We start from the raw sequence: 22,800 nt of genomic DNA, 5'->3' as shown, positions 1-22,800 counted from the left end.
GCCTCAGCAGCAGTTCCAGCATGCCCTCTCTGACAGAAGGCTGTCACTGCAGTGAGGAAGCTGAGCTTTATAAGGAGAAAATTCTCACGGAAATCTCAAAATTGCAATTCCTAACCTTTGTGAGGCAGGTTGGTGCCATCAGCCCTGTGCTGCCAGCACCCACGGGCTCAATAGCATGCTGTCTCCAGGCCCTCCATTGCTGCTACTGCACTAAAAGACATTGGGCCAAGCAGGAGATGGCTGGCAGACTGCCGGGGTTCAGCAGAGAGCTGGGCAAGGAAACCCATTCTGCAGGTAGGGCAAGCCTTGAGACCACATCTACCACCACCCTGCTGCCTTCTGGTGCTCAGCCTCTTCAGCAATCTGCTCTGCACATAGCAAAATACAGCAATCAACTGCTTCCATTAATGTTTGACCATTATTTCCAACATTCCCTTTTACTTTTCCATCATGCTCTCAGCTTGTGAGAATCCTTCTGGCACGGGTACCCACTGTTTCATTGTCTCAGCAATGGGAGCAGATGCTGGCTGCTGATGAATCAGTGTGCCACGATAATGAGATAAACAATATTAGTTCATTTTGTGCTCTGCATTTGTTAGCTGATTTTTTCTTTGAGATGTACAGCAAGCTGCTGCTCTTGCCAGAAAATTCCAGCCCTGCCTACTCAATATCTTCAGTTTAAAATCTGCAAATAATTATCTTGTAAGCCAGGAACTGAGGGCTTTGTCAAGATGGTTTTACAGTCCAAGACTTAATGTAGCCATGACTCAGTTACTGCTATGTCCACCTTTTATATTTTTCACCTGCTGAACGCTCTCCTAGGCACCACCTCTGTTCACACTGCAATTACAATTACAAACACATCGGCTCTGTTTGGCTTTTTAAAACTTCAGGAGAGAATGTACATAAAGAGCCACAGTTGTGCTGTGGGATATTAATGGTCAGGTCTGGATTATCAGTATTGCAGAAATTTAAGAAAAGCATAAGGAGGATTTAATTAATTAGGTGTTAAAAGTACTTTTGCCCAGTCTGTTAGTGTGACAAACTTCAAATTATAGGAATTCCTATCAGAGCTGTTTATCTTTTTAACCCCAATTAGCACTTGTAAAACACGTGCCATGAACCATTCTCTCATTAAAAGCAAGTGCACCTATTTGATATCTCCTTGTGTGTTTTAAAAGGTCACATGTAATATCTATGTCAGCTTTAGATAACAAGAGGTAAAGCACAAATTAACCCATAGAGGATGCTGGAGGACTTCAGCTAGCTTTCAAAAAAACAAAAACAAAAAACCCCACCAGCATGAAATCAGCAAGAAGCACAAAACTTAGCACATCTGTCTGGTTTTGCTCACAGCTGAGATGCATACCTTGTTCTACATGAAGCACTGCTCACGAAGAGATAAACCGAGTGCTGGTGAAGCACACATACAGAGGTTTGTTCTCTCCTAGTGTGCAGCAGTCAGCGTTGCACTGGTGGTCACAGCCTGGAGAAGGCGAGCTCTGAGCCCTGTGCAGGGGTGTTCACTGGACGTTTCTCAGCTCAGCCAGTGTGTCACTGCAGGAGCCACTTTCTGGTCTGACATCACACAGAGGAGGCAGCCTGTGAGAGGATAATCAGAAGATAAGCACAGGTCTGTCTGTGTTTGGCCTGAGCTGCAGGCTGTGGCTCTCAGGGAGGCTGCTGAGGAAGCTGATTTAAGATAAGGGAAGAAGATAACAAAGCTGTGAAAATAGAGAATCTTGAAACTTTTTGTTAGTTTAGGGAAGGGAGATGAGACACGGTGAAATCCCACATAAAACCACAGAAAGGCACTAAATGGGAGCAGCCAGCCCTGCAATCCACCAGTCTCCAGCTGCCCTCGCCACCCTGGGCCCTCAGAGCCAGGAAGCCAGGAGATGCATGCTCCACCATCTCCCTCTCAGCTCTTCCACGTATTGCAGCACTAAGCACAGCATGCTCTGCTCTGAGCCCTGACATCATTTCCATTGATCACATGGATTGAGTCCAGGCAGCCAGGTCTAGCACAGCTCTGTTTGCATCAGTGCTGAGGCTGCTGCTGCTGCCCACCAAAGCAATGGGATGGGTTGGGACCTGACAGCCTGCCCATGTTAAAAATAGTGGGATCAGGGAGCAGGAGCTGCCACCAAGCTGGGCCAACAAGAGAACCTGACACTGCCCTGGGTGCCTGCCTGCACTCGTGGCCAGGCTGGACTCCTGCTAACGAGGGAAGCAGCCATGGGGTGACACAAAGCTCCTTGCTCCCCTTTCCAGGAGGCAGCACTGCAGCACATGGTGGCATCTTGCTGCTGGCACGAGGTGCCCCGAGAAACATAAGGCCTGGGACAGGGTTGTGGCTGCTCCCTGCAGCAAGGTGAGCCCCGAGACCTGGCTGAGCTCTGCTGAACAGGCTGGAGGGATTGCCTAAGCAAAATGAGAGCTTGTGAGGAGAGCTGAGGGTGAGGGCAGCACTGCAAGGCCCCTGGCTGATGCAGAAAGCAAACAAACACCATCCTGGCCCCAGTGCAGGAGCAGCACACACACACAGGTATCCCAGAGCTTACTCCATACCTGAAGCCACATCGGTGACAGACACCCGGAGCTGATTGGGACAAGGTGTTCAGGCCAGGCACGAAACATGAGCTGTTGCTGCCAGGCTGCAGGACAGCAGCACAGTGTGGAAAGGCAGGCATCTCCCTGCTGACTGATGGAGTCCTGCTGCCAGCCATGGGGCAGCAGCAGAAGCAGGGAAGATTTTCTGGCACTGCAGCACAGAAGCAGCCATCTGGACAGGCACACTGTCCCCACTCATTTACAGATTAATTAAGTCTCTGTTGTTGCTGGTACCATGGGAGATCTTACTGCAGTGCAAGTCTGGACCCAACAGCAGTGAAAACGTAAACAAGTCAGAGGAAGAGGTGAGAAACTGAGTGCTCTTGTTGGGAAAAGGACCAAGAGGACGTACAGCACAAAGATGATGGGTAAGAGAGAGAGAACCCAGGTGGCAAAAAGCAAAAATACTCCCATGGAAGGGGAGAACCCAATGCCCACAGAGAAACAGAAATCGAAGCTGTGAGCGAATTGAGGAAAGCACACCATTATGCAGCTTTAAGCATGTAAACCCTCGGGAAACCACCTGAAGCCCCCGATTCCTCGTGGAGTGAGGCAATCCCTCTCCAGCCACAGATCTGCTGCCTTGAGCCTGCTGTGAACCAAATCCCACCAAAGCCTCACCAGGGCAATCTTCAAAGCCAAAGCACAGTCTCTGCTGCATTTCTCTGCCTGCTGAAATTAATTATATTTCCATATGAGCTGCACTGCTGTCACAGCATCACATACACACTGTGAGATTTGACAATTTCTTTATTACAAAAAGAAAGAAAGAAAGAAAGAAAGAAAGAAAGAAAGAAAGAAAGAAAGAAAGAAAGAAAGAAAGAAAGAAAGAAAGAAAGAAAGAAAGAAAGAAAGAAAGAAAGAAAGAAAGAAAGAAAGAAAGAAAGAAAGAAAGAAAGAAAGAAAGAAAGAAAGAAAGAAAGTAAGAAAGAAAGAAAGAAAGAAAGAAAGAAAGAAAGAAAGAAAGAAAGAAAGAAAGAAAGAAAGAAAGAAAGAAAGAAAGAAAGAAAGAAAGAAAGAAAGAAAGAAAGAAAGAAAGAAAGAAAGAAAGAAAGAAAGAAAGAAAAAGCTACAGTACTTTCCTCTACAACTGATTTCAAACCTCCTGGGCTCCACAACGCACAGAGACCAATTACTACTGCTGTTATAGAAAAAAATGCAAAGTACAGATATGACATTAATCCTATCTGCTGTAGCTCTGGCTTCGCAGCAGAGATTTTGCTGGAAGAAGAGCCTACGTGTGTAATACTTGGCAGAAAACTCAACTCTGATTTTGTTACGTAAACCTTTAACTTTTATTTTGGTAAGAAGAGGAGGAAGAGAGGCGGGCTGCTAGGGGATGGTATGAATTTCATGACCATCCACTTCCCGGAGGACACTCCTCATTTTTTGCATATGTGCATGAGTACAGGCTAGTCATGTCACACACAACAACTATTTTCTCTGCTGCACATCAGCCAATATGGTACATGCCAACTGTGGCAAGAACAACAGATGAAAGGCACAGACACGGTGCTAAGCAACTTGTTCAGCAATGCTCAAACTCACATGTAAACAAGAGAAATGAGAGTTAGTTTCCCAAGACCCTCATCAGAGAGAGGCACAGGGAAGGTCTCACTGGGATTTGAGTGTCCTCCCCATTCTGGGAAGCTGACATGGAACATGCTGCCATTAGATTTCTCAGATCCCAGTGGAAAAAAGGACCATGGTTAAACAGAACATCACAGACATCCGTAACGATTTCAGGAACCTACGCAGCCTGGGAGCTGGGAGATCCTGACTGCAGTGTTTGAGTGCAGAGCAGGAAATGGGCATAGGATCAGGGCCAAGAAAATGGGCTTATGTTTCTTTCAGCCCTGTGTCAGAAAGCTTCACATTTCCTAGAAGAGCTGATGACTGCAAAACTCTTTTTCTCTTGAAATACTTTTTATGGCAGTTTTTGCCCAAAAGGATGCTGCAGGATTCGCTAGCAGTGAAGTGTCTCTTTCTTTAATGCTGGAAAAGCAGCAGCCCAAATGAAACGTGATAGCTCTTTAATGGCACACAGATCTCCACTGGGTCCAGCTCCACCAGGCTCACCCTGCAGCTCCAGGTTCCCCAGAGGAGCTGCCTGCTTTGGTGCAGGGAGAAGGAAGCGGTCCTTTTCAACAGGCAAACGCTACAGCTGACAAACAGCACCAGCCAAAAATGGAGGACTGGGACTTATTTCTCTCCAGCACACCATGAAAAAGACATTCCAACAGGACATAACTGCAAACAACACAGGGACGAGTTTCTACCACTGTCTGCTGCCACTTTTCCTCCCTGAAACTCGCTTTTCTAGTCCTTCAGAGCTTCATCTCATTAAATTTCGTCACTGTTCTGTTTTAGGAATGTCCTTGTTAAAACTAAAACACCTGTAAGCCTTCCCTGGGCTCTTACTGAAAAAAAAACAAACAAGTGATCTTGGCATCTGTTCAGTCTAAAGTGACAGATGCTACTGAAGACAGAACAACAGAAGTCCCCAGCCCCCTGCATTTAGAATTTGTAGAAGCATGGAAAGGAATAGTGAGAAATGAACATAAAAGCTAAGGCTGATTTCTTCCTGGTTATATGTTTATGGAACATTTGCTTTGGAACAAAGGCGATGAACACTCACAGTTCCTATTGTGCTTTCCAAACATCCTCGGGTTGGGTGCAAATACCTTCATTAACCAGCTCGGCTCTAGAAACAAACTGCCAGTTAATTGCTGCTGCACAGACAGCCAGGGAGTTCTGACACTAAGACAGGTCCTACACACACACAGCCTTTTTGGACAGCTGATGCAGTTTTACTTTTGGCAACAGAACATCGCATTTGTAAAATAATGCAGATTTTTGGCTACTTGTGCCAGTGTAAAGATTTGACCTTGAGCTCCATGGCAGTGTCCACTTAAGTACAGAAGTGTGTAGGACCAGAGACCACAGAGTTTGAAACAGCGTTAGAACCCACAGCTATACATGGCAGGCAATTAGCAATTACATATTTAAGCCTCCAAACAATCCACCACCAGTGTGCCCCACCATCCAGCCAAACAGGCATTTTGCTCTCGGCCTCAGCCCCCATCACACCACCTGCATGCCTCTGTCATGCCCATCTAACTGCACTTTCAGTTTGTGGAGCTCTTCGATCTCTCGGTTGTGGCGCTCCGTTTTGTGCCGCACCAAAGAGCGGTAGAAGTGAATGGTGAAGACAACAAAGATCAGCCCCACTGGGACCATGATGATGGTGGAGACCAGAGCTGCCTGCCAGCCCGCGTGGCCGCTGGGCTTCTGGATGGTGGTGGTGTCGTTCTTCAGGATGGAGTCCACGGGCAGGAACTTGATCCAGCACAGCAGCACCACTTCCGCAAGGAAAAGGAGGATCCCCAGCACCGTGGAGAAGCCCCACGCCAGCTCAATGTAGGGATGCATGCGCTCGTGTGGGGATTCGCTGATGGAATTCAGGTTGTGGATGTTGCTCACTGCTTCCACGTTAGGCAGAATGCAGGTGCTGATGAGAAGGGCAAAGAGATGAACAGCCACCAGCACCGTCGTGCAGGCGCTGAACGCGATGAGCAGCATCTGTGGGTACTTGTACTGCATCTCCAGCTGCACCTCCACCATGGCAACCTGGGGGAACAAGAACAAGAGACCACTACTCAACGGCTGCTGGTTTTCCACCATTCAAGGCTTTAATCCAGGAAAGCATCTTTACTCAGGAAGAGCACCTAAGGGCAAGCACACACTCGAGTACTTTTAGCAGCAGCCTAAACGGCCAGTCCTGTTCCCTCGATGATGCATGCACTGTCTATCTCAAGCAGCTTGGTCTATCTCAAGCTTTACACACACATTTTGGTGCTGCAGTTTTCCAAAATAGCAGCTCCCTCCTTGCAGCCATACGAATGGCACCAAACCGTGCAGGCAGCAGCAGGAGCTCGTTATGCAGCTCACAGCCCGCAGGCAGCCATCCCGCTCACTGCTCTCACACCTTCCTCTTCTGCTCACCGCCGGCCGCTCGCTGCAGGAAGTTTCAACATGGTGAGTGCACAGGAGAGCAAAAGCAGCAGCCCTGCTGGCTGGCTGCCAGCCTGCCTACCCGGCCTCCCAAGGGAAGAATGAGAGCTACTTCATAATAATCCAAGTTAGTCCATAGTTAAAATAGCTGCCTTCTATTCTCCGAACGCTAAGTTGGTTTTTATTACAAATATGCCTGGATACAAGCTATTTATATCCCCAAATATCTCCCTTGAGGTCTCATAACTTACTGAAGGGAGGTGGATGGCTACTGGCTTACGGGCGCAGTGACAACTCCATTCTCTGAGTTCAGAAAAGCAGGCTCCTATCAGCTAACAAATCTCTGAAGCTGTTCATTTTAAGTTACTTTAATGAAGCAAAGTATGAATAGCCATTCCAGGCTCTGTGTAATGATCTGCACCATTCACTCTGGCATTACTTATAACATTACTTAGGCACTGGGAAATTAAGTTGTCCCTGCTGGTGGCCCTGAAGAGGATTAAGGAGCATGGAAGCAGTGCTACGACTGCTGTCTTTCCTGCAGTTACTTTGAAATCACCAGCAGCCCGAAGGAGGGAGCAGGTCAGGTCTGAACAGATCTGCTAGCTGCAGGACACAACACGTGTGTGGGGTAGGAAATGGCAATCGCAGCATGCCCAGGCTTTATTCCTACATCAACTACAAATGATGTAAGAGACGCTAAGAACACTGGAACAGAATTTTGGGCATTCCCAGCCCCGTGTTCTGGTGAGGAATATGTGGTTGTGTTTTTTTGTTTGTTCGTTTGTTTGTTTTGAGAGGTTCCTGTTAGTAGCTCCTGTCACAGAGAGGGAAAAAAAACACAGGTTTGGCTTCACCACCATTGCAAGGAAGGTCCATGGAAATAAAGCATACACCACACTGCCTTAAAATCATAGTATTGCTGAGGGTGGGGAAGACCCCAAGCCCAACCCCAGCCCACCATGCCCACATCCTTCAGTGCCACATGTCCACAGCTCAGAAGCACCTCTAGGGATGGGGACTCCCCTCCTCCCTGGGCAGCTGTGCCACAGCAGCACTGCCATTTCTGAGAAATGTTTCCTAATATCCAACCTGAGCCTCCACTGACACAACTTAAGACCATCACCTCTCATCCCCTAATCAGAGTCATCTTGGTTGGAAAAGACCTTGAAGACCCCCCACATCCAGCCATCAACCTGACTTGTGTTCCTTTTCCAGTTCCCTGCACACAGATTTCGGGAGATCAGACTTATCCTCTGCTGCAGTGCCCTGCATGACACACCTGTACAGCACAGCGATCGTCAGTCAGGCTACACCAGGCAGGAGAAGCTGCAGGTGCATCATTCATTCCTGAGGGCTCAACCACCCAGCAACACAGCATCCAGCAAGCTGAACAGGAACTGTACCAGCATGTTGAATCCATAGCTTTATATCAGAGCTGAAAGGCTGGCTGATGCCAACATATCAATTTCTAGCTGTTACCCGTCGCATCAGCAGCACTTTGCAGCTAATTGGATGTTTCCTCCCAGACAAACCTGTTCCCTAGGGCTGGCTTCAGCTGTGCAACACGATGAATTTTTAACACTGACTGATGGTTCAGTAAGAGGTATTTCATAGAAAAACATCAACAATCCAGATAGGGCAGCAAGGCAGAAAAACAGTTTGTTTAACACAAACAGACAAGGTGAGCGAGCTCTATTGCTTTACCCCATACAGATTGTCATGTCATCCTCTGACCGGGATAAGAGAAAGAGGACAAGCTGACATAACCCATTTAAAAGCCATTAAGCATGCTACATGGTCTGTCAAACTATTAATATGTCACGTTCAATACAATTATACTCCTCTGTGATAGCAGCCCCCTCTGCTTTAACCTCCTTGCAGAAGCCAAGGTATCAAGGGATTGACTCTGCAAGGCGCTGAGCACGCTGCTGAGCAGCAGAGGATTTCAGCACGGGCTTAATGTTAAGCTCAAGGATTGCCCTGCTGGACCTCACACTTGTAGGTTTGCTAAAGGAGCGTGTGCTCTGAATTAAGCACAAGTCAGATTATGGGCTATGATGCTTTTCTCTCATCATTTCTTTGTAAAGATCACTGGAGCCCAGATTGTCCACAACAAAGAAGTTGCTCATCTTGAGAAATTCAGACTAGTACAGATAGTATCACACAGGAGGATAACAAATGGTTTCACATAGAGCACGTTACATCCACACAGATGGTTCAGCAGCCTGTGCAAACAATCACTCCAGTAGAGCTTTTTTTTTTCCCCCCTTCTTCTTTTCCCTTTCCCTAAATCAAATGCATATCCTGCAGCAATTACACAAGTGCTGCTAGTGGGAACAGCTCTTCTTTCCAAGCAGGGAAACGAAGGAGATTCCCCAAGCTCCCTCTCAATCCCCTTTACCTGCAGTCTGCCCAGGGAGGCTCGTGCAGCCATGCAGCCCCTCTGTGCAGCACTGGAGCTGGAAGCAGCCACATCCTCCCGGCTCTCTGCCAGGAATACCACAGATAGCATCGCGTAACGAGGGAGGTTTGCATTATTCTGCAGCCTGTCCAGAAGGAGCTGGATCAAAGCCACCGCCTGTTGATTCAATATCCATCAGCTTGTAATAATTTTCAGCCAATATGGGACTGGCTGGAATTGCACACACTGACAGGGAAGTAAATAAAGCAATAGCCAAGCCCTGTGTGACACCTGTTTACATGCTATGGGCACACAGTGCTGCACAGGAACCACTTAACTCTAAATAACTGCACCACTTTCATCAATAGCCACTCTTAGTCAGTGTCCACATCCTAAGAACAAGCCTACCAACCTATGGACAGCAACAGATGCATCACCTTCCACTGGAAGGCCAGTGTGACCAGGCTGCTGATAAAGAGAATCCCTTACTGCAAAAACACCAGTTTCTGAGAAACACTAATTTGGGATGTACTTACTGTATTAAGCCGATGGTCTATGAATAATACTACACCTATTGTTAGAGACAAGGCAAAGGGAGCTCCCTGGCACCAGCTCTAACATGCACCCACCTACTGCCATGCTTTAATGCTGCTCCACTTCGGGCAGCAACAAAACAGAACTCCCCACTGTAATGCTAAGGAGCATTCATCTGCTGGGGGTGGAGATGCAGGGGTGGGAGAAGCTTAAAAAGCCCACAAAACTCTACAAAACATAGAAAGTTCCCCAAGCCTGCCCATGTCCTCCATGCAGCTCCCTTACATCACATCCTGCCCTCTGCATGTGTGTGTTCAGACCTCAGCAGCAGCTCACTTCCTGGACAGAAAATCTCTGCAGAAGAGATTTCACTCTGGATAAAACCAGAGGGGAGAGGAGGAGGCTGATGGCATCACAGCTCAAAAGCCTGAGCACCACACCGCTATCTCGTGGTGTTTATTTGTGCGCTCCCTGACACAGCTCTGACCTATGCAATAGTTCCCAGCTAACACCCAAGCACAGAGCACAGCAAGGACGAGGGATTACTCCCAACAGGCAGCACTGACAAAAATACACTCGGTTTGGCTCCCTGCAGGCTGCACAGCCCTCTGACGTTGTGCCCGAGGCCGCAGGGCCTCTCACAACATGATCTCCCTGTTTGTGCCATGCAAAGTGCTTCCGGGCAGGCTGCCAGCCAGCCTCCACCTTATTACAGGCACCACGACCTGAAAAAACATACAGAAAATGAGATTAGGACCACAGCTGTGAGCAGGTGCAGCTGGCAACACCTGGCCTTGGGGCACTGCTTGGACACGGGGCAGCTCTTGGGATCGTTTGCAGGGAGGAGATCAGTGTTTGCGAAGGGCTGGGAGGATAACTGGGAGGTGTGGGCAGCTCCTGTATCCACACTGTCTTGGGACAGCCAAGCACATCACAGCACATCCTGCTTCTTCACAGGGACAGAACACCAATTAATAGAGATTTGTTGTTGTTGTTACTTTTTCATAATCCAGAAAGCGTTCCTGCAAAACCAACGTACCATTGCAAATCCAGAGAGCAGAGCAGAGGTTCTGCTGGAGGCTTTCAGCTTGGCTCGGCTCAGGTACAGCTTCCTCCAGGACAGGGCCTGAACAGAGTGGTGGTTGGAGGTCACCAGCTCCAGGTAGCTGCGGCGCACCCAGTCCCGATAATCCATGCCCTTGGTGCCAGGCTCAGAGCAGCAAGCAGGGGTGGAGGGATCCACTGGGACGTTCAGTTCAGAACTCATCATGAGGGAAGCACTGTGGAAATAAAAAAGCCGTGGTCAGGACGAGGCAGCAGACAGGACGAGCTGCTGGAAAAGCTGTGCTGGAACGAGGCTATCCTCAGTCAGTAGGGAAATGATACACAGAACCACCTGCCTGCTAGAACTGATCAAGAGAACCAGGTGGGATTGCAGAAGGAAACCTGGAACTGCTCCAGCATGATCAGGGAGGTCGCACAGCACCCAACTTTACACGTCAAAGCCAACATCTCAACTTTCCCCTTTCATTCCTCCCCACTCATTTGTTTTACAAAAATACACTTTGAAAATATGGTCACCATCCCATTGTTTGGTTTTTAAGTTGGCAGTTTAATGTCACATTGCATCGTGCATCAGCTCCAGATGCACTGCATTAACGTACCAGGGTACATCCAACTGAAGTGCCCAGGGCTCACTCTGTGCTCCCTTTGGACACCAGTTTTTCCATTCACCCATTGCTCAGCTCACACAGGCACAGCCCTTGCCCAAAGCAGCCACGGAGCTGAACGCTGCATGGGGTTAATGAATGGATCTCCCAAATTCCTGCAGCAGAAACTTCCCCCTGAATCTCCAGCAGCTCCCTAAAGGAGAGCTGATCAGCCCCAGCCCCACACCTGTGGGTCACAGGCACCGTGCTGTTTGCTGGAGCACAGCTCCAGCCCTGCCCAGCTCCCCGCCATATGGTGTGGGCTTATCAAGTCATGGTTGCCAGGAGACTGAAGGAAGCAGCCGAGATAAAAAGCACTAACTGCCCCCAGCTCTGAGCCACACTGCTCAAAAGGAACAGTGACCAAGGCTGCAGCTGCAAGCCAAGCACTGTGAGCTGTGAGACTGCCTGTGAGTGGCAGAATTACGGCACTGCTTCCTGTGATGGCATCCTGTATATGCAGAGTGGGGGTGCTGGCTTTGTTTTCGCTGGGACGCCGACGGTCTCTGCGCTGCCATTTGTTTTCATAAAGCACACAGGAATTCAGCATGTTGGAAACATCAAGCCCGGGACAAATTCCATTAAAAGAAACACGAATTCAGAGGTTACAAGGGGAGAACAGGAACATCCAATCACAGCTGCTTCTTTCCTTAGAAAAATAAACTGAAAATACCACAAGGATGAATTTTTACTCTAGAGCAACTCCAGAGATGTTCCCAAGTAAGTAAACATCTGCAGAAGGAAACCCATAAACCCATGGAACAGCACTCACCTGGCTGCCTACGGGCATGGAGGGGCTGCGGGGGGCTCCGGGGGCTGAAACACAAAACCAAAGGAGCTTTTTACACTCACGGTACCTTCAGCTGGAAGCATCCTCACTCTAGAAGCCCTTTTCAGGCAGCAGTCTGCACCAGAGGTGAGTTATGGGGAGATCCACACTCCTGCCTTGCAGGTTACAGGTTCGGAACAGAAGCACGCGCGCTGGTGGGGCTGCACCGCACCGCACAGCACGAGGCTGCGTGCCCGGAGGCTCTTCCTCAGCTCTGGCCAAACTCGTGCCAGGTCACCGCTGCGCCAAACCGCCGCTGAAGACGCAAGGCGCCGACTCGTATTGATGTCGGTATCCCCCGCAGCGCCAGCTCGGAGGAAGGGAAGCCCCGGCAGCGCCCTGCATCCGACCTCCGGGGTGCGAGCGCGGGGATTCCTGCACGGCACGACTGAGGTAGGCAGCCCGGCTCCCAGCGCTCGCGCGGCAGCCTCTCCGTGGGCCTTCAGACCCCGCCCCTCAGACCCGTGCGGAGCAGCGTGCCGGTGCCTTCCTGCCCCGCGGCCAGGCCGGAGCCCCAGATGCCCTCCAACCCCGGATTCCGCCGCTTTGAACCCCTACCCGGGTAGAACGAAGCCCCCTCCCCCGCCGGGCCGGTCTCCCCGCTCACCGCTGCTGCCCGCTGGCCGGTTCGGGCGCGGCGCCCCGGGAGCCGCCGGGTACCGGAGCCTCCGCCGCCTCCACCGCTGCCAAGGCAACGCCGGGCCCCCGCCACGTGACCCGCAGGAAATGGGGGGGCTGGCGGTAGCCCCGCCCCTCGGCACGTGATCGCAGCCACATTGGCCAGGGCTACGCCAGGCTCCGCCCTCTTGCCGATAGCCCCGCCCCCTCCGAACGCGTACTGCTGGGGAAGCCCGGGCCGGTGGATGCTTCATTGGGTGCGGCGATCCCAGCTCTCCATCTTTGCAGAGAACGTACCGGTAGCACGGGATGTAAATGCGCTTTTATTACGGTTACTATACAGCAAAAGCCTACGCTAGAGGCAGTGCTGAGCGCTGAAGGAGCCGCCCTTTGTAAATGAGGGCTATGAGAGCTGCTGCTATCTCCCTGCATTCCTCCTCTGTTGACTTAGCAGGAAATCCCGCATAAACCCATCGGAGGAGCACGGGAGGGGGCAGACTACGGGAAATAGGAAGGAGCTCCTGCCCTGAAAATGAGATAAAGCGCTCGGAGGCAGCAGCGCAGTGCTCCAGCTCAATGGCACAGCGGTCTGTCCTCCTGATAGCATCAGTACAGGGGAAGGGAGGAAGCAACAAAGGAAAACAATTCCTAGAAACGTGGTAGAGAGACAAACGTATTTTCCTGACCGCGCTTTTCATCTCTGAGATAAGGAATACCTCTGCACGGTCACAGCACTAACGCTGCTGGCTCCTGTGGAAGTGGGGCAGCCCATTCAGGTCCCTGGTGACATCTCTCCTTTCTCTGATGCAGACTGACTCCTCTGGAAAGAAATCCAAAGTGAGAACTTAATGGAAGCAGGTCACGCTTTGGGGCTGTTTAAAATCTTCACATCACTGCTGCTGTATCTGGAACAAAAAGCAACTCCTGAACTGTTCTTTGTTTTACTGCACTTGGGAGCGCTTCCATTTTTCCGCTCTGTGGATGATGCTTCTCCCATACACATGTCACAGCACCTGTGCTTCGTCTTCACACCAAAACTTCCCTCACTCATAAGTGTCTTTGTATTCTGGAAGACCACCACAGCATGGCATGGTATTATCAGAACTCAGAGCAACGCATACCGAATACGGACCCTGCTGCTAAAAGGATGGCCATAGGGCAGACACCACCCTCAGCAACACATTCTCTTGGCTTCTTATGGGTTTCACATACAAACCAAGCACTCTCCACAAATGCAGCACGTGAATAATTCAGGATGGGCAGCACGATGTCCTGAGGAGCCAGGGCAGGGTCATACAACCTGTGTTTAATTCACCAAGACCAACTCAAGTCCATCTTCTTCCCAACTGTGAGAAGTCCTCATGCAGCACACGCCTGCTCTGCTTAATGCCAACCAGCACTGATTTATTCAGCTCAAAAGCCTGACAAGCTCACAGGCAGAACAGTCTTTGTTTATTTGCAAGGCTCTCAATTTCCCTCCAACCAAAAGCCAACAAACACCACAACGTGGCTTGTCCCACATCACAGATGCATCAACAGGGCGTACCTACCCAAAGGGGATTTGAGTGAAATAATTCCCCTAACTCAGCACTTTACACTGTGATAACACCAAAACTGTGGGACATCCAGTCTGTATCTTAAGCACTACAGAATGAAACAGTCACAACTTACCCAAAGCACGTGGCTCTACCCAGATTTAACACAAGAGTTCCATGTGGAGCTCGAGCTGGGGTATGGAGGCACAGGGGATCTAATCCAAAACGGCACTTGATGACATCTGCTCCCCCACTGTCACAGAAATACCACTGAGAAACCACTGCATAAAGCCAGCACAGAGTGCCGGATTTCTGGCAGCACTGTTCAAGGACTAAAAACTATCAAGTGATTCCTTTTCACTGTTTTTGCTTTAAATAATTTGGCATTAACAAGAACTTGAGAAGAAGTAGCGCCACATTCCGGATGCTGATGCTGTGTGATGCGGGCACTGCTAGTTCAAGATGCACTGAAAAGACAACAACCTAATTTACAAATAAAACCATTAATGCATTTGCTTTTCATTTAAGCATCAACAAACATACATACAGATTATTTTTTTTCTTACCAGAGAACTCAGTTCAAAGCAGAGAGCTCAACAGAGGGAAAGCCAGGTGTCACTACATGAAGCTTAACACAAGCAATGCTGTTCCATTCCAACCCTTTCTGCTTTACAGATTTGGAGGTTTTACACACACAGTCTTTAGGAAAACCTTAATAATGATCAAATCCAAAAGCAAAAAGTATATGAAATGCAGCTATCACCTTTTTCCATATTTTCATGTGCCAGACCGCTTGGCCTTTCTGTTCCTTCCTGCAGCATTGCAAACACCTCTTCATTGCACCAAAATCCTCTTCAAATAAAAGAAGACAGAACAATCCAACACATCCCTTTTATTAATTTAAAAAACATGGAAGAAAAGTAATAGGGAAAGTTTTAGCAATAGAAAAGGGATCTGGCTTAAAAATCTATAGAACTTGTCTAGAACATAAACTGATTTCTTTGGGTTAGAGATGACCCCATACAAATCCCCAGATTCAGAACACTCACAGTGCATGACAGCCTGGCTACAGACCACTTTTCTATTTCAGCCTGAACTCTGCCCTTAGATTCAGGTATCTGGTTGCTACCAGCTTTGACAACATTAGATTATGTAGTCCTCACAGTAATATTTTCCTTAAATGGTAATGGGTGTGTTTTAGTTTTCAGACAGAAAAACACTCTGGGCCGTGTCAGAAAGAACTCTAAGGTCACAGAGACTTATGGCTGACTCATTAGAGCAAACAGAGCAGACTGCACAGCAGTTATACAAGCAATTAAGAAAAAAAATCTCTTATTTGGCATTTCTCTATTGACATCTCTCGGGCCTGCGATGCGAAGGTCATTCACCATTAAGCAGATACAACGTTCACCAATGGGTTCTGCTTGGCTGAGATGAAAGACTTTCATGCTTCTGCATGTAAAGCAATGAACGGTGTTTCCTGCTGTCCCTCAGAGGCCTCATCCTCTTCCCATCACAAAACTTGGCTCCTCAGCATCATCTTCTTTCTCTTCCTCCTCCTTGCAATCCTCTTCGTCATCCTCACTGCTGACTCGCTCTTGAGACTGATCAGACTCTAAAAACAGAAACCATGAGAACTGGTAACACATCCACGTCCTCCTCATGTACTTCACAACGAAGTACAAACAGGTATTAGATCACACCAATTAGTACCAACAGATAACATGCCCCACGTGTCCTCCTTGTGAAGAACCTCATAACAGTGAGTGAAGCAGAGCTCCGAATACCAAATTCTTCCTTGGAGAAGCAGTCCCTTACCTCCAGCACTCAAGCTGCATTACCATTGTGACAAGCCCAACATTAAAGAACTCCACCTCCTATTGAATGCTATCTCAGTCAGAGGCAGTCAGGTGCTAAAGTCATAGATTATCTCATTCCCAATCTCACCTCTGCGTGTTGGCACGAACTTTCAAGTATCACAAAACACTGCTAAAGAATGCACGCACCAGGAAGCTGCCTGCCAGGCTCCATGTATTTCAGCATCTATCCAGGTTCACAGGAACTCCACAGGGTGCCAAAACCTTTTACAGACTGTTAAGTTTATTACAAGCACAGGAACCCTTTAAGGTAGGTGCCAGATTAGCTGGGTTCACAGAAAACCAGTGAAAGACCAGAAGAGAAAACACCTTTTAGAAATTAAATAATGCATATGGAAATTAGGTATGGCATAAAGAGCAACCTGGATCTGACAGCTGTAACTGCTGTCACACCCCTCCTACCTCCCTGTTTCTCAGGTCAAGTCAGCTCAGCTCAGGCTCAGACCGCAGTGTGTAGGATCAGTGGTGCGATGCCACCGTGTGGTGAAGTTCAATCCTGTCAGTTTGTGTCGGCGGACTGTAAAACTTCGTGCCAACCCTTCTTCTTAACAGCTTTCCTTCACAAAGGTGAAAGATGGCCACAAGTCCTATTTATTTCTTTACGTAAATGCTTGCCTACCAGGTCTGACAAGCACTTCAATTACTTTGGAAAAAACTCTCAGATCTCAAGGCACACAAAACTAGTAAAAGACAAGCCTGTTCTCAGCAGACTAAAGACAGCTGTATGCGGTTTCCAGCTTATTTATTTGGTTTTAAAATAGAGAATCACAAAGTATAACAAGCAAAGAACTGTTCTAAAGACAGAGGGGCTCAGAACCCGGCTCCCCAAAGATGACTTATTTTACGTGGCAGTCCTGTAGCACAGAGTCCTGGCTCCTCCTTCTCCCAACCACCCTGCAGAGCCAGGCATTCTATTTCATTAAGCTCACACTCAGATTCTCCCCCCAGTCACAGTTTATGTGCAAGTAGCTTTTAAAAACAAACCAGACCAAAAGCACTCTGCTACATTCCCCTGCTGTCACAAGTACAATTAACCTAATGATTAATCTATCCTCCCACATCTACATGGGAGGCTGGCAGTGGTTCAGCTGAAACAGACCCAAACAAGAGCAGAAATACAGTAGAACTGTCAGACAAGTTATGTTCTAGCAGAATTACCAGGAACAGTGTTAACTTCCCAGACTTACTGTGATCAATGGGCTCGGCTCTTTGAAAAATTAAGGTAAAGTTCACTCATTAAAAGGAAGCAGTGAGCATCCAAACATTTGAACACACATCTGTTCTGACACCGCTGAACATTTATTTCCAAGACTGCAGGAGAACAGAGGCAGAGCTTATTTCTACATGAAATGAAATAGTTGTGTGGAACAGATGGCACCAAGGTGGCTTAATTTCTTACATACGTAATCATAACTTAGTTTCCTGTTGTCCAAGCCGTGCATTTTTCCCCTTTTTCTCAGGTGCATTTAAAAATATGGCTTTCAAAGAGGACTTTCGACAGATGAACAGAAGTACCACACTTAAGACTCAGTCCTATCCATGAAGAATGCTTGGTGGGAGGTGGGATAAGCCCTCCTAAGGGTTATTAGAAAACAGAACTGAGACTTGAAAAAAGAAAACTAAATCTCACTGACCTTTTTCCTGCTTCTTTTGTTCAAGTTTATTTTTCTTAGCTTGCAGTTTCTTCTCTTTTAGCTTCTGGCTAAAAAGCAAGGAAAAAAGATTCACATAAATCCAACATTGTAAAGTGTCTGCACACTGTAATTACACACTGATTAAGGACCTATTACAGACATCCCAGGAAAAGACTTCAGAGAAGTGCAAATTTGGTCTCAACAAGTGGTAGCAAATCTAGATATAAGACCAACAGAAACTTTTCTGTGTTGGTTTTAGTCCTGTGGATACAACTATAACTGAAATCACACGATAAACAAGGATCTTCCAGAACACAACAAAGGAGGAACAAGAATGAAACTGTTCCTACATTTTAGCTACTCAACCTACAAAAATATGGAGAAAACTTTATCAAAATCCCAAGCTGTTGGAATTCACCACTGAAAAAAGTCATTATCAGTAATCTGCTTTTAATAATAATAATAATAATAATAATGCTGCAATATACTTTGATCTTCACCTTCGGCTGTGCTTAATCATTGGAATAACACTGGGGATGATAAGAGGAGATTTCAGTTCTGTTACCTAACAAAGGCAGACAGGCAGTCTAATGGCAGACACCAGGCAGAGCAATCTGGGACTCGTGTTCCCCTCACAACACAGTCAGAGGGTTCTACAGAAAGACCCCAACACCACCCTGGGAGCTCAGGACAGAAGAGAAAGGTGGTGAGATACATTAGGGGTCTCCTGCGTGCCACAGCTGCTTGATACTTACACCATAAGACCATTCAATGCAAGAAGGGGGTGTTTACGTGTTTGGGCAGCATTTCCTGCTCGAACACTTGTTCTGCTTCTCAGCCAAGGAAGAAGCAGCAGCCAGATCTGACTTGCTGGCCATCTGTTGGACCACACTACATGTAAAGTAAGATGGCAGCAGTGTTTGTGTTGTGCACATTTGTGCTAATGTGCCAGTGAGTCACTTTGCATAGGCCTTTCAGCAGCAGCTCTCAGCTACAAAATGCAAAATGCTCATTCTCAAAAAGACAAGAGAGAAGCTGCTGAGGGTCAGACACTGGCAGAGGTAAGCAGCCATGATATCTGCTACTTCTGAAAGGCATGGCAGACTGGAACGTAACATCTTACATCTCTGCTAATGATTCTCAGACCATTTCTTCTGTTTCACTTTGCCTAAAACGCATGGGAAAGGAATGATTTCATATTTCTTATTTTTTCTATTTCACTTAATAGACAGCCAGCACATTACTGAGGTAGGTAGAAACTGCTACTGATTTTAACAACACTGCACAGCCTTTTCTATACCCATGCACTGAACTGGGCTAGTCACACTGGCAGCACGTCATGCACCATCACACCCTACTACTCCTAATCCGTTAAGCAGCACCACTTTCGCACTCGAGTTGCTTGATGTCAGCTGCTACAGACATTTATGTAAGCCAGACGTGTGTACAGAACTTTCCTGACATTGCTCAAACAAATACACAGTAAGGCTTCTTGAGTCAGTGTGACAGTGTCAGCAAAAGCTGCTCAAGCAGCCAACGCTATCTTGCTTGCAACGGCACTGAAAATAAAACCACACCAGCAAAGCGTGTCAAATTTACAGATGCCTTTACAAACCAATGACATTAATGAAATTAATTTATGCAGACAGATTTCTTGGCTGATTGATGCAGACACAGAACAAGAGTATTTATCCAAAGGATGTAGCTGCAGATGAGGCACAGGGCATGAGGTTTTCCATGTCAAACCTCCCGGGAGCAATCTGCCCTTACCGCTTCCTTCTGCGTTTTGCTGTTTGCTCTTCTGCAATCATCTTATTCCTCTCCAGTTTCTTCTGGAATTCCTCATCTAGTCTTTGCTGTAATTGATCACACGTTATACTTTGGTCACAACCTAAATTAAAATACTTCTTTTCAAAATCATGTCCTTTTAGGGAGAAGTCCTTTAGCAAAATACAGAAGGGAGCTCTGCCAGATTTTGTCTGGCTGCTTCGTTAACAAAACACATAATTCTAGGGAAGACTTGTATACAGACAGCATTGGTAACCTGCAGCCTGAGCCAACCACTGAGCACTTCAGAGGAAAGAATCCTCAACAAAACAGATGAGTGACACTGGGCTTCTGCCCTAAAGAATATATCAATAAAAACAAGAGGATAGTCTGAGACACAAACAGAAACATATGAATTAGAGGACTCATTTTGGCCAAGAGAGAATATAACAACAATGCTCCCTGAAAGAGGAGACACTCTTAACAGATCTGTATTGTGTGCATGCAACTGCTTCGATGCTGTCTGTGCAAGACACTGGTACTAGGGATTTCATTTTATACTTAGAGACATTTCTAACAGCTGTTAAAGCATTCTCAAACCCACATGAGAACACAAAGATTCATCTGTCGTATTACACATTAGGATCTCTAGTGAACAGAGAAGATGGGGGATGTCTGACACAAACCATCAAACGTTTTAATGCTGACAAAAGACTCCACGTGTCACATATTCCTTTGCTGTTTTCTTTTGATGAGAAGTGGTTTGGAACTGAATTGTTTGCACATGATTTTATACAGAAAAAAAAAAAATAGCAATGGACACCAAAGGCTTATGAGAAAAAAATACAGAGTCCTGCTGACCTTCTCAGCCATGGCATCCATGAAATCCTGCCTCTGGTACTCTCGGCGCCGAAGATGCCGGTACACATGAAACTCCCCACTGCCAGCTCCAGCACTGGAACCTGCAATAAGAAGGGGTTTGTCTGCTAGAAGATAACACACACTGGATGCTCACAAATTACTACAGCTAGATGCTGGGGGGCCGGATATCTGAAAGTGCAGTGTACAAAGAAAGTCTATTAACAACACAGAATGTGTCTGCATTTTATATAGGAGCAAACAGCTCCCAATCAAAAGCCAAAGTGAGCTGCAAACTCTTATATTTCAATGCAGTTTCTACCAGTCAGGACCAACAGCAATCACCATATCCTCTCAATTCTCCCCTGAAGAGAACTCAGCCTTAGCTGGACACAGCTCGAGTTTGAACGCACACCCTGTTGTCTCCTAGACAGGGGTGAACTACAACATCCTGCTGAGGCTGCCTCTCACCGATTCTCCCCATCTCATACAAAAAAAATAAAGATCAACTGAAAGGTGATAAAACCCACTGCACTGTTGTTTCCCACGTAAAACTGACTCCACTGACAGTTTTTGTACGTTTCTTCATGATCAAAATCCCTACAGTTTTCTTTTCCTACCACCAATCTACATGTTGAAGTCTCAGAGGAGCTTTCAGTGTGGCACTCATTCTCACCCTGTGCCTCCTAAGCCATTTCTCAATGCAAAGTACACAAAAGCATTCTTAAAAGAAGACACCTAATAATTAAAACACGAGATTGCAATAGGGCACTTTGATACCAACAGAATCCCAGCATGTCAGGTGCTCCTAAAAAAACAAAACAGCTCTACTGAAGCACCTGGCAAAGCTATTTGAAAAACCTATGAGGGAATTGTAATAATGAGAACAGTTTACTCAAAAACATGTAAAACTTTTAATCTTAGATCAGTTATTCTGAAATATGAACAAGCTGGCCTTTGGGAAGGATCAATAAGATGAAGATTCCAAAGAATCTGCAGATCTACATGCAGATGCACTTTAGACTACAAATACTAACCCTAATCCCTCCAGATAGAAGTGTAGGCAGAACACTTGGGCTGGATTCCCTCCATGGCTGTCAGCTCCCTAGCTGACCATGTGCTGTCACATCCCTGCATGCCTCTGCCTCTCACCACCCAAGATTCAGACTCAAATCAATTGAAAGAGGTAATTCACAACTGTAAGCTTCCAGAGCACTTTCATATCTGTGGAAAAGACAATTTACTTGTGCCTTGTGATCACTACAGCACAAATTACTCCTTTACATGTAGCTTGTCTACTGGAGTGCCACAGGTTTTGACTTTGATTAAAGCAAGGCCCACGAACAATGCAGACGCTGAGAAAACAACTCAAAGAGCTCATTTTATACCTCTTTTCTCCAACAAAATGATTGCCAATGGGAAATCACCTCCAGTTTTTTCTGTTAAATAGTGTCTAAGCTCAAAATGGCTGATCCTACAGTAATCTGAAGAGCAGTGCCTTTACCCATCACATCTCTGACAAACTCCGGGGGAGGCCGTGGCGCCCACTCATTCAGCTTCTCAGGAATTGGTACAGTCTTTTCCTGTAAGAACAAACCAACCATCAGCATCCTCCGGGGGCAACACCTACAGTTCTAACACAGGATGGAACGTGCATGCCCGCAGCCTCTTCCACCACAGGGCAGACCCCAGAAGGAGCATAGCTGTGGATACATCTCCACTGACAGGGAGCAGGCAGAAAGCAGGAACCAGAGGACACCTCTCAGGACAAGGGTCAAGACGCCTCATTAGAGCCCAAGGGTTGAGATTTCCCACCAGCTCCCGGGAAATGCACAGCAAGAGGCAGACATCGGAGCCCCGGGCTGCCCCATTCCCCGCAGGGCGCCTACTTCCCTCACAGCCCAGGGTGGGACGCGAGCTCAGTACCCGTCCCTTCGCGGCCGCAAGCACGAAGCCGGCCCGCTTCCCGTCCCCTCACCGGGTTCCTCATGAGGCGCTCGAGGCGGAGGCGCTGCTCCTCGGCGGCGTTGCGAGGGATGACGAGCGGCTGCGGCTCCTTGCGGGGCCGGGGCGGGCGCGGGGCCGAGGGCGCCGCCATCTTCCCGTCCCACAGCGCCCCGCCCACTTCCGGCGTCGCCACGCAAGACGATGGGCGTGGCCGCCACGATGGGAGCGGCCTGTAATGGCGGCAGGCCTGAGCCCTCCCCTTTTGCCAGCCCGCGCAAACTGCTCGGAGCGTTTCAGAGGAGGTGCAGGAGGCAGCGTGGGCTGCGTGAGCTGTGCGAGCTGTGCCTCAGCCTCCTCAGCCTCCTCAGCCTCCTCAGCCTCCTCAGGGCTCGGGTATTCGCTGTTAGGGAGGCCTAGGATGTGTCATTAGTAAATGCACACTGCACAAGTGATGCCCCCTC

General features: G+C 47.8%; 2 protein-coding genes across 2 annotated transcripts; both read right to left on the bottom strand.

Annotated features, from left to right (window-relative positions):
- Positions 1 to 3,884: 3,884 nt before the first annotated feature.
- ORAI2 (ORAI calcium release-activated calcium modulator 2) lies at positions 3,885 to 12,494 on the bottom strand. Its single transcript, XM_042879687.1, has 3 exons — positions 12,047 to 12,494; positions 10,605 to 10,845; positions 3,885 to 6,243 (listed from the first exon to the last, which is right to left on the bottom strand). Exons 2-3 carry the CDS (start codon positions 10,833 to 10,835, stop codon positions 5,698 to 5,700), a joined length of 777 nt encoding a protein of 258 aa, XP_042735621.1. The 5' UTR covers positions 10,836 to 10,845; positions 12,047 to 12,494; the 3' UTR covers positions 3,885 to 5,697.
- A 2,638-nt stretch (positions 12,495 to 15,132) lies between these two features.
- PRKRIP1 (PRKR interacting protein 1) lies at positions 15,133 to 22,490 on the bottom strand. Its single transcript, XM_042879926.1, has 6 exons — positions 22,371 to 22,490; positions 21,897 to 21,975; positions 20,396 to 20,496; positions 19,538 to 19,623; positions 17,768 to 17,835; positions 15,133 to 15,871 (listed from the first exon to the last, which is right to left on the bottom strand). Exons 1-6 carry the CDS (start codon positions 22,488 to 22,490, stop codon positions 15,756 to 15,758), a joined length of 570 nt encoding a protein of 189 aa, XP_042735860.1. The 3' UTR covers positions 15,133 to 15,755.
- Between the last annotated feature and the right edge of the window lie 310 nt (positions 22,491 to 22,800).

The sequence above is a fragment of the Lagopus leucura genome, unplaced genomic scaffold (assembly GCF_019238085.1).
Source record: "Lagopus leucura isolate 7727_CA_CO unplaced genomic scaffold, USGS_WTPT01 Super-Scaffold_100024, whole genome shotgun sequence".
In the NCBI taxonomy this organism is placed as follows: Eukaryota; Metazoa; Chordata; class Aves; order Galliformes; family Phasianidae; genus Lagopus; species Lagopus leucura.
The sequence above is the reverse complement of the archived record's forward strand: the minus strand, read 5'-3'. Positions and strand labels throughout refer to the sequence as shown.

Bases quoted from the DNA above. Each gene is read 5' to 3' on its own strand.
- ORAI2 (XM_042879687.1), bottom strand. From the start codon at position 10,835: ATGATGAGTTCTGAACTGAACGTCCCAGTGGATCCCTCCACCCCTGCT. The intron at 6,244-10,604 runs GTACGTTGGTTT...TTGTTCCCCCAG, and splicing joins TGCTCTCTGGATTTGCAATG to GTTGCCATGGTGGAGGTGCA.
- PRKRIP1 (XM_042879926.1), bottom strand. From the start codon at position 22,490: ATGGCGGCGCCCTCGGCCCCGCGCCCGCCCCGGCCCCGCAAGGAGCCG. The intron at 20,497-21,896 runs GTAAAGGCACTG...TTCTTATTGCAG, and splicing joins GTTTGTCAGAGATGTGATGG to GTTCCAGTGCTGGAGCTGGC. The intron at 19,624-20,395 runs GTCAGCAGGACT...GATCAATTACAG, and splicing joins TGGATGCCATGGCTGAGAAG to CAAAGACTAGATGAGGAATT.